The sequence below is a fragment of the Pseudomyrmex gracilis genome, unplaced genomic scaffold, assembly GCF_002006095.1.
Source record: "Pseudomyrmex gracilis isolate BER0280 unplaced genomic scaffold, ASM200609v1 scaffold_233, whole genome shotgun sequence".
NCBI lineage: Eukaryota > Metazoa > Arthropoda > Insecta > Hymenoptera > Formicidae > Pseudomyrmex > Pseudomyrmex gracilis.
In genome coordinates this window covers 53469-63849 of record NW_018020817.1, presented here as the reverse complement: position 1 = coordinate 63849, position 10381 = coordinate 53469, and the positions used below count along the sequence as shown (strand labels likewise).

The 10381-nt window shown below is 43.4% G+C and overlaps 1 protein-coding gene across 3 annotated transcripts; it reads right to left on the bottom strand.

Moving 5' to 3' along the window:
• Positions 1-2689: 2689 nt before the first annotated feature.
• LOC109859004 (facilitated trehalose transporter Tret1-like) lies at positions 2690-9426 on the bottom strand. 3 transcript variants are annotated; one of them, XM_020436819.1, is made up of 3 exons: positions 9230-9426; positions 5704-5821; positions 2690-5602 (listed from the first exon to the last, which is right to left on the bottom strand). In XM_020436819.1, the coding sequence occupies exons 1-3, from the start codon at positions 9245-9247 to the stop codon at positions 4176-4178; spliced, it is 1563 nt and encodes a 520-aa protein (XP_020292408.1). In that variant the 5' UTR covers positions 9248-9426; the 3' UTR covers positions 2690-4175. The 3 variants fall into 3 exon arrangements, with proteins under 3 accessions (XP_020292408.1, XP_020292407.1, XP_020292405.1); XM_020436818.1 differs by lacking the exon at positions 9230-9426 and adding an exon at positions 7648-8474; XM_020436816.1 differs by lacking the exon at positions 9230-9426 and adding an exon at positions 7204-7282.
• Between the last annotated feature and the right edge of the window lie 955 nt (positions 9427-10381).

Sequence of the window (10381 nt, the reverse complement as noted above, 5' to 3'; positions counted from 1 at the left end):
TAGTCGAAGTATATTTCATGATATTAAAATTATGCAGAAAATTCAATTTTGTTTCTCGTGATTGATATAGAAAAGAAAAAACAAAAATCGGTTTTATTCTCTCTCTCTCTCTCTATATATATATATATATATATATATACTTCAGTGCCCGTTACACGAAGGATTTCGAGTGCAAAAACATCGATTAACAGAGCGGTAGACTTTTTTTTCTGTGAATACAGTCATCAATTATCTGAGTCGCTCGAGAAGATAAATAAAGACTTAAAGAAGGGAGCGTGACAGAGCGATCTCTCACTGTGTGCGACTGCCGAATCAAAGGGTCGGTCGTAATCCTGTCAGATTTTATGACCGTTAAGAATATCGTTTTTGTCCTAATGGAGATAAACTTTTTCTTAACGCGACGTAAATTTCTCTTAATACGAGGAAATATATAAGGTGGCTCTGTCGCGGTCACGCAGTAGAGGTCAGTGACCCCGCCAAGGTCACGCGGCCGAGGTCAGTGACCCCACCAAGGTCGCGCGGAAGAGGTCAGTGACCCCGCCAAGATCGCGCGGCCGAGGTCAGTGGTGTAAGATCAATTCAAAGGCTTATTGTGTGATAAACTTGATTTGCGAGTACGCGCAGCTGCAGGTGACAACTGGACGGACTGGGAAAATCCATATTCTGCCAATCTACCTGACTATTTGGCCTATACGGCACGTCTTCGCCGTCTCCTTCGCATTTTTCTTTCCGTCAATTCACCCGCGATGATTTATTTCCCGACCGTCCGTTTAGCAAAAGAACGCACTTCAATATTTTCCGACAGCGTCCTTTTATAGCATCGCAGAATTCTTCTGTCTCGCACTTTTTCTCAGTGTATTTCTATATACCACGTAGCGATGCGATGTAATTCCGCTTGCGTTAAGTTGGCGAGTCCGTAAATGCAGTATCTCAACGAGTTCGCGAGATTATTGAATAACAGAAAGGAGAGAATACGCGAGAGAAATGGATCCTCATAGAACGATAGAAAGAGGATTTATGTCGTTGCTCAATGAAGAGAAAAATAACGAGAGAGAAAGAGAGAGAGGAGGCAGGAAGAGAGAAAGAGAAAGAGAGCGGGCAGCAAATGTCGCGAAGAAGCGCTTACGTTCTGCGATATTGTTCAGAAAAAGCGCTCTTGTGAACGCGTTCTGCAAGAACTTTCCTCTCTGCCTGCTGCACCTCCTTTCATTCGCAGCCGCCTGCGTATCAGAAGAGACCGATGCAACACAGCGGAAAAAGGTGGGGTAACGTACAATGAACTTTCTTCAATCGAGTCTGAAGTAACGCGACTCTCTCTCTCTCTCTTTCTCTCTCTCCGATATTTTATTTTTTCATTTTTATTCGATAACACGATATCTCGAGTAGCGGGCAAATTGAATTACGTCGAGGGCCTCGACAATCGAATTAGTCTGCGAGAGAGAACGGAAAATATCCGCCATTCACTTTTATGAAGCTTTGCTCCTTAGAAACGAACGCGTCATATGGCGCGTTGTATAACACAACGACGTCTGGAATTTCTAAAACTTCAGCTTCGACGACATCGAACTACGCCCGAAAGTGGCTATGAAAGACGGGAACGACACATCGGTATGTTGCAATATTGGACATTGAACAATAATCACGTTTCTTAATTTATTAACAAAATTATTATAAATTTCAATTATAAATCGAGAGAGGAAGAGCTCGGAAAATACTTGCGTAAAAATGTTTACCATATAATTTTTAATCATAATTTTAATAAATAAGCGCGCAAACGCAATCAGGAAAAAACGTTAATTACCTGCAGCGTGTGTGAAACTGCTATTGTTGATCGGCGCGATGGTATTCCGGTGGGGTTATTTCCACGTGCGGTATATATCTCTAATTCCGCCACCGCTCTCTCTCTCTCGTTTATTTTTCTCCCTTCGTAATATCATACATATTTCATACTTTCTGCCGGCTGTTCAACCGCGCTCGCGGCATTGTTTACGGAAAAAATCGGGGAGTATAAATTCGAAAACACGAAGCAACTCTCACCGGGTTACATCTGGTCCGTGCGAGGAGAAAATCCCTCGATCGTTTTACAAGCTCGTTCGCAGCGTGTCGCCGGTATTCTCATCGTCTGGACGATCGAGCTGCGATGCCGTCGCTGCTGCGTCAGTTTTCTCGCTACACCATGCCGGTTGCAGAATAAAAAGTACAGAGCTCTCAGCCAAGCTCTCGCCATTTCGACGGGTCGAACAAAGCTGGTCGGGAAAAAAGGACTGCTTTCTCTCTCTCTCTCTCTTTCTCTCCCTCTCTCTCTTTGCTCGAGAATGAAAAAAAATCGGGTGATCGCGCCCGCAGGCGTTTGCAAGTTTCAAACGACGTCCGACCAAAGCGTTAATTCACTTCTAATCCTTTACCGCAGCGGCGGAAACAGCGTAAATCGAGAGCGTAAATCGTTCCGCAGTCGGCGGTAAGTGTCGGAGAACCGATTCTGGCGGTGTATATTTCTCGCAAACCTCTTCATTGTTCCGTCGGAGAAACAACAGGCGCGTTAGACACTCGCGAGAACAATACGATTTGCGGTCTTTGACGCGCGCGCGCGCGCCGCGCCTCTGCGAAAACCTGCGTATTCTCTTTCTCTCTCTTGCGTACGGATAGACGATCGGAAAGTTAGTAGAATCTGGGGGGGGGGGGGAGGGAAAAATCGGAAAACCATAATTTTCTGCGAATAAAAGAAGAATCGTGTCGTCGCGCCGCGTAAAATATTCACGAGAGAAAGCCGCGCAATTTTCAATAAATTAAAAATTCACCCAACCATTTTTTTCCCCATGATTCACCACTGCTGATTTCTTGAATGATGGCGCATGTGTGCGTCTGCGGAATGGTGAATTTATTTCGTCGATGCCGCATCCGCGTCCGAGAAACCGTGCCATTCCCGAATAAGCGAGTGGATTTGGATGCGATCGATTTTAAGACGAAATCATCCTCTCTACATGCGCCATCACCGTAAGAGCACCGGTTGCAACAATTGCGTTATCTCGATATATAGGTACGTGCACCTGTACGAGCTTTCCATCCAAGCGGATGTGCGAAAAATGTGCGCGAAATTTCTCGCTCGCGAATATATCGAACGATTCCGCATTTCTCCTCCTCACATTTGTGATTCTTTGTCATCACTTTTTCGCCCGATGAATGATGAGAAAAATTATTCCGTCCATTTGCCGAGGTGAAATTCTCACTCTTTCCGATCGAGCGAATATATATATATATTCGAATATATATATATATTTATATATATGTGTATATGTACGTATATATATGTACACGCTGTACTTGCCTAGTTCTGTAGGTTAATTTTATCAAACGTGATGGGTTTTTTTTACACTTTTTATCGGTGTAATTACTTCTGCAGCCTGCTGCCCTCTTTCAATTTTCTATTTAATGAATAAATGGACGGTGCGCGCGACCTCAAAATGATGCACGGCAGCTGTGCGCTGAATACGGGAAAATAAATTGAAATGTCTATCGTCAACTGCGTGGCCGTTCGTGTGCAGTTTCATTGACGTACAAAAGGGGAAATGAAAATTCCGACATCGCCACAACCTCTGTGAGATCTTCTTTGTTCTTCCGAGAATTCCGTCATACGTTTTGTCGGTGTGTTATTTTGCTTGTTAATCGCTTTTCCGCATGTCGCAAACATGACAAACACTTCCTCGTGTCAAAACAATAAATTAGCGCGGTAAGGATAACGGTTTAAAATTTCATCCGACTAATAAAGTCAGTCTGCTTTAATTGCTGACATAAAACTCTCAAGAGTTCTGCGTAATTTAAAAAGTCTCAATATGCGTTTATATGCGTATATATCAGAATAATGTTTATTTATATAAAACGAGTATTTCCTATATTGCGTTTACTCTATACATGTATTCGTATCGATGTGAATTTACGCGAGAATAAAATTATATATTTTAACAATAAAATAATTTTTTCTTTTTTTGCGACAGCAAGTGAAAATTGTTAACAAACTTGTTGAGGAGGAGCGATTTCGCCTTCAAGTCCCGATTTTTATTGCACAGAATACGAAATATACATATGTACAAGTAAACGTAAGTAATCGCCGTTTCAAAGTCCGTCACTTTAACGGAATCGTCTAACGTTTGGCGTGGAGTGCGGCACAGTTGTCTCTGTCACGCCGTATTACTCCGGTTCTGTGGAGTTTGATGATTGTCTGTCTTTTTCTCGCCGCTCGCCAGAAGTTCCTGAATCTCGCGGAACGTTCGGCCTTTGGTTTCCGGCATGGCGAATATCACCATGATAAATGCTAGAAAACACGACGCCGCGAAGAAGAAGTACACGGTGTCGGCGCCTAACCAATCACCGATCACTTGGTACAATTTGGAAACGGCGAAACCGAGCACGCCGTCGAAAACCGTGATGATAGCGCCGGCGAACGCCTTAACTTCCGTGGGGAACAGCTCGCCGATCAGCGCGTTCGGCAACGTTCCCAGACCGAGTTGAAAAGCTACCTGAAAAACGATCACATCGATAACTGGTAGAAGATTGACCGCGGAGACGTCGATGCCCTTTTCGTCCAGCATGAGATATATCGCCAAAATCGCCAGGGTAACGGAAGAGCTCAAGGTGGAGGCGATCAGCAACGGGCGTCTACCCGCACCTTCGACGGTGGCGGTTGACAATCCGCCTGAGACGAGACCGACCGCGAGCACAAGTATCGTAGCCACGTAGAAGTCGATACCGATGGCCGCTTTCTTGAATAGCACTTCGAGATACTGCATGGTACTGAAGTTCCCGCTAAGTTGCTGCGCCGCGACTAAGCCAAGTATGATACCGAGAGCGCGGGTGTTGCTGGGCAACATCATCAGCTTCAGCTTGGCTATCCAGCTGCGTTTGACTGGTTCCGTTCGAGCGCCGGGGCCGGTGATCGGAATATTGTCACGGACGTCCTCGATAAAGACGTTGCGCAGAGCGTGTTCCAGTTCCGTTCGAGCTTCGTCCCGATCGCGAATTCCTTTGAAGAACGCCAGAGACCTGGTGGCTTCCGATACGCGACCTCTGGCAGCGAGGAAAGCCGGTGTCTCGGGAAACCAGGAGAAGCACACGATGAAGACAAGGGGTACGGCAAGGAGAATAACCGCTAGCATCTTGTAGGATACCCAGGGACCGATACTGCAAGTCAATAGCGAGCCAGTGAACACGTTCACGGCGATCAAGGTGCCAAGGGCACCCCGAATTCCGACATCGGCAATCTCCGACACGTACATCGGATTGGTGGTGTACGAGATGCCGACGCCGATGCCGAGGATCACTCTGGAGATGTAAAGAGCCTCGACGCTCTGAGCGAAGAACACGGTGGTCCAACCGACAATAAAGAAGCCGCTCGCGAGCAGGAGGCATCTCTTACGGCCGTATCGATCGGCAAGACTCGCACCGAGAAACGGACCGATCATTGAACCGATCACCGTCAGCGAGACGATCCACGAGCTCTCGTCGTCGGTTATTTTCACCGGAACGTCGGAGGTACCGGACGTGAGTTTTGAGAGCGACGTAGTGGTCCATCCGTAAACGGTGCCTACCGCCACCATCGATAGTGTTGCTGCAAAACGAGATATCGATAGGATTAATGACGGTTGATCGAATAGAGAAAATGTGATCCATTGTTGTACACAGCGCGATCTTATCAAATATCATGTCAACCTGATATGCACGCTAGCCACTGTCTCCATTGTGTCCGTTTGCTATTGTGATGCTTGTCCTGAGACGAGGCCTGCGTCACAATCTCTCCCTTCAATCCTCCTTCCTTCGGTACTTCAATCTGCGAAACAAACAAAAAAAACGGATTTCTTGTAGCAATCAGTGACTTATATATTTTTAAAGTACTTTTTAGACGCCACTACTTTTCTTTTTTTTTGGCTTTCGCAATCTGATTTATAAAATATTTCTAAAACTTCTACTTTATTTTTATTGCCGAACCAAATTACGACGAACGAGGTGCTCGCTATATTTTTCGCACACGTCTTCCTGCGCGTGACAGAATGCAGAAGACTTTTCCGAAGTGAGAATCAACAGGTGATGGTGATTAATGTGGTGCGCAAGGAATCAGATGGGAATAGCGTTTTTCACTTGGAAATCTTGAACATTCCGAGAATATCGGTTTGATCTTGCACCAACTATATTTAGACGGGAGTTTTCGTCAGCAACGCGCAGTTAAACCGCCGAAGGAATTTCCTGCTGCTGATAAAGCGTTCATGTCTTTTTTTTTTGTGTAATGTTTGTGTAATCATAAACAAGAGTTATAAGCACGCTATGTTTGTTTAATGAAGAAGATATCTCTTCGCGTTCACACGAAAGTTAACATCCTTTCCTCGCTTTTTCGTTTTATACAAAAAAAAACGACTAAACAATTGACTTTTTTTTTAGTCTTTTAAACTTTGGCTTAAACACACACACACATGTTCTATCAACACGAGCAAAACACTCGCAAAACGCGGCTGATAATTGGAATTTCATATTAACGCGATTAATCATGGCGCCACGATAAGGCCACGTGGAAGGATCGAACGCACATGCGCGCGATGCCAGTTTTACACAAGCAACGATACGCCTCTCGAAAGTTTTCGTGTTCGTCGCGTGTTCGTCCACAACATAACCTTAGTAGGATCCAGAGATGCCAGATCGCGCCGGACAGCATCGAGAGTACCGAAGCGGGGTATCCCCACCGCCTCGATGCTGTCGTACGCATACAAGCGAGAACCGCACACGGGCGCTGTTTTCGCTTGTATGCGTACGAGAGCATCGAAGGCGGTGGGGATACCCCGCTTCGATACTCTCGATGCTGTCCGGCGCGATCTGGCATCTCTGGTAGGATCCCATCGCGGCTGCGGCTACTCTTATCGTGATGCTTCGGTGCACGCAACGACTCGATAAGCGAGTAAGCGACGTGTATCTTATTGACTTTCACCTCTACACACTCGTCAACAATACATTTGCTCGATCGCGCGTATTTGTTAATAGAGTGTTTATTTTTATGTTATTTTCAAAAACTGATTCAAACAATATATATATATATATAAATATATACATACGCATATATATATAAATATGTATAAATATATACATATATATACATATATATAAATATATACATATATATACATATATATAAATATATACATATATATATAAATATATACATACGCATGTATGCGTTTTCATATTTTTTCTTTCCATAAAAGAAAAACAGATAAATTTGTATCTTCGAATCGATATTCCACAAACGTACACGTACGCGTAAAAAATCATATCTGAGTCGTGTTTGGGGATTACGATTGCTTTTATATATTCATCGAATCGTGAAAAAAAAAAAAAAAAAACAATTCGGTAATGTGATAATATACATATGGCGTCATGTGCTATATCTCGCGCACACGTGCGTGTACGCGCACGCGCACGCGTGCCACTTACGTGAAAGTGCATGACACGATTTTACCATGTAGCATGTGGTTCTTTTGCATGTACAAATATAACCTCAACCGAGAATCGGGCAAAATTTATTTGAGCTCGCGAAAGACACACCTTCGGTGAAAACGCAAGATTCGTGCCGATTCGACAAAAAGAACATCGCAACAGATCGATACTCACCAGCGGGTCCGACGTTTCTGTCATGTCCTCTCTCTCTATCTATCTATCTATCTATCTCTCTCTCCGACTCTTATTTAAATGGATCGCGATTTAAAAGCAAACGCGCCGCAAAACAGAATGGCGGAACGTTTTTTACTCGGCACTATTATTCGAATTCGACGAGCACTCTCTCACAATCTCCTTGTTATCTTTTATCTTTACGTTCGTATTAGGAGGAACGAATTCATCCAAAAACGTGCGCAGGCGCCAACACTTATCGTCCCGTCTGATTTCGTGCTAAACGTCCGCGTGATCGTTTGTCTTCCTCTTTTTTTTCTTTTTCTGTCGCTCTACTCACGTTCCGCGTTCGTGATCTCTCACAACTGTGATATTTATAATCTCTCCGAGAGATTTGCGGAGACTATCGGAGAAGGTTTTGTTGGTTCCTCCGTCAACCGACGAAGTTGTCGCAGTTGTGAAAAATACGATACGACGCGCGATTTGCTCAATCAAAATTACGATAAATTTGTCGTAAATCGTTTTTTTTTTGATAACAAAAAACAAAAATGAAAAGGTTTGACAACTTGATGTCATATGTGCGATAAATTTTTATTTGTTATTTATACAGTCAGACGCGCGCCAGCTATTCATGACAAGTTGGGACCGCGTTGACTGGGCTATTCTGACTGCGTGCCTCTTTCATCCCCACTCTTTTTTCAATATGTAATTCTACGCTTGCGCGAAATAGCGGGCGCATGCGTGATGTCGCATGGCGAATATACGATGATGGGAAGTCAACGCGAGAAGAGACGTCAAGAATAGCGTTCAACTTTCGTCAAGAATAGCGGTTGTCAGAATAGCAACCGAGACAACTGAGCCTGAAAGAACATTTTTTTTTTTTTTTACAAAGCATGTGATGCACCACATTATGTCAGTTAAATGTCGGCAGTAATCAAAGCTTGCTATTTCAGCTAATATCGGACGGAAGGCAGGAAGAAAGAATAGAACAAACTGTATTCAATGAATACAGTTTGTTCTATTTATATCATAATACAAAATAATATTGCGGAGAGAGAACTTAAACCGGTATAAATACAGAAATTAGCGTGTAACGTGTATTTCCGCTACGCTCGCATGTTATCTATAAAACAATTGACTTGTATTCGGTGACACAGCCAAACGGAATTTGCTGCGAAACCCTGATTTGACCTGTCGCGCGTATCGCTGGCATCATTTCTCTATTTAGATGTATGTGTTTGTGTGTTTTTGTACGTGTTAATTTGCGATGAGAACACGGCTCTGATGCAATTACACGCAAAACTGATCTAATTACAAGGAAACATTTCGAGGACGCGTTAAGACTCGCGTTCTAGAAATTCAGAGAACTCGATAGTTGCGATACGTCTAAAATGTTGTTGAGATTGATCGATGTGCGCAAAATAATCGGGAGAGAGAGAGAGAGAGAGAACGTACTAGACTCGCATATAGAATTATCTGGAATATACCGGATTAGCAAATGGCATTTTGATTTATACGCGACGAGACCAAGAAAAATCTCGCAACATTGCAACTGCGGAATATGAAACAAAACTGTGTCACTTACATTCACGGTCGCAGCCATGTGAGAGACGAGAATGGAACGGCTGTCCTATTTCTTCTGACGAACGCTTCAGCTTTCAACGAACGACGAATCCAACAAGTAGTTTCCCCGACTTTTATCGAATGTTCTTAATTTCAAACTATTGATTCATTCTATTTGGATGTTGATATTTTCAATTGAAGAATATATATACATATATATATATATATATATACGATGGAATGTCATCGGTTCCGTTTTTCCGCAATTGACTGACTTTTTTCAAACATTAATCAACGTCGTTCTCGAGAATTATCTTTTGTTTGAGACGATAGTTACGAGAGAAAGAGATCTGTAATAAATATATTAAATATTTATACATTTATATAATGCGCGTACTTCTCAGACACATTATTTTCCTCTGTCGTATCTTGTAGTGATGCGTTTTTACGTTATTTTAACGTTTTTTTTGCCCCCGATATTCCGAAACATAAAACCGAGTTTCGAGCAAACTATCGAGTTAACGTACATTAACACTTTACATAAGTTCTCGGTAAAACTCGTTTCGTTGAAACGTTCCGTATTAATTGCAGTCACGAAGATATTTACGTCACTGATACGCCCGCTCGAATTTAATCTTCGACTTTACGAGGAAAGAGATTTACTGAAATGTATATTCCCTCTCTTGTTTTCAAAACTTGAAACGTTTTTCCTATGTTTACGCATTTCGCAACACGCGCATCACTCTGATAGTCGCAGAAGGTCGCGATCGAGCGACAAACTATGTCCAACAACTACCCGCGTTTCCCACTTTCAGCGCGGCGGAGATCATCGCTCGCTACCAAGACGCTGGTGAACCAATGAATGCGAATTCTCGCCGAGCTCTCGCGCATCGGCGTCGTCTCTTATTAATCTATGGACCGGTCGAACTAGATAAATTTATTTATCTGGCAGTTCGTAGTTCAGCTTGGCTAGCGCGGAGCCACCACACACGACACAGATAACAACAACTTAGCCTCAACCGCCTTCACTTAATTGGCCTTAATCGGATCATCGTTAATTACGAGCACGTACAATTAAGAACACGTTACGGCTAGTGGGTTTAGAGGTAATAACGTTTGCGAGGAGGACCTCGCGCAACTCGCGTCTTCTTTCACTGACTGATGACAAGCAACA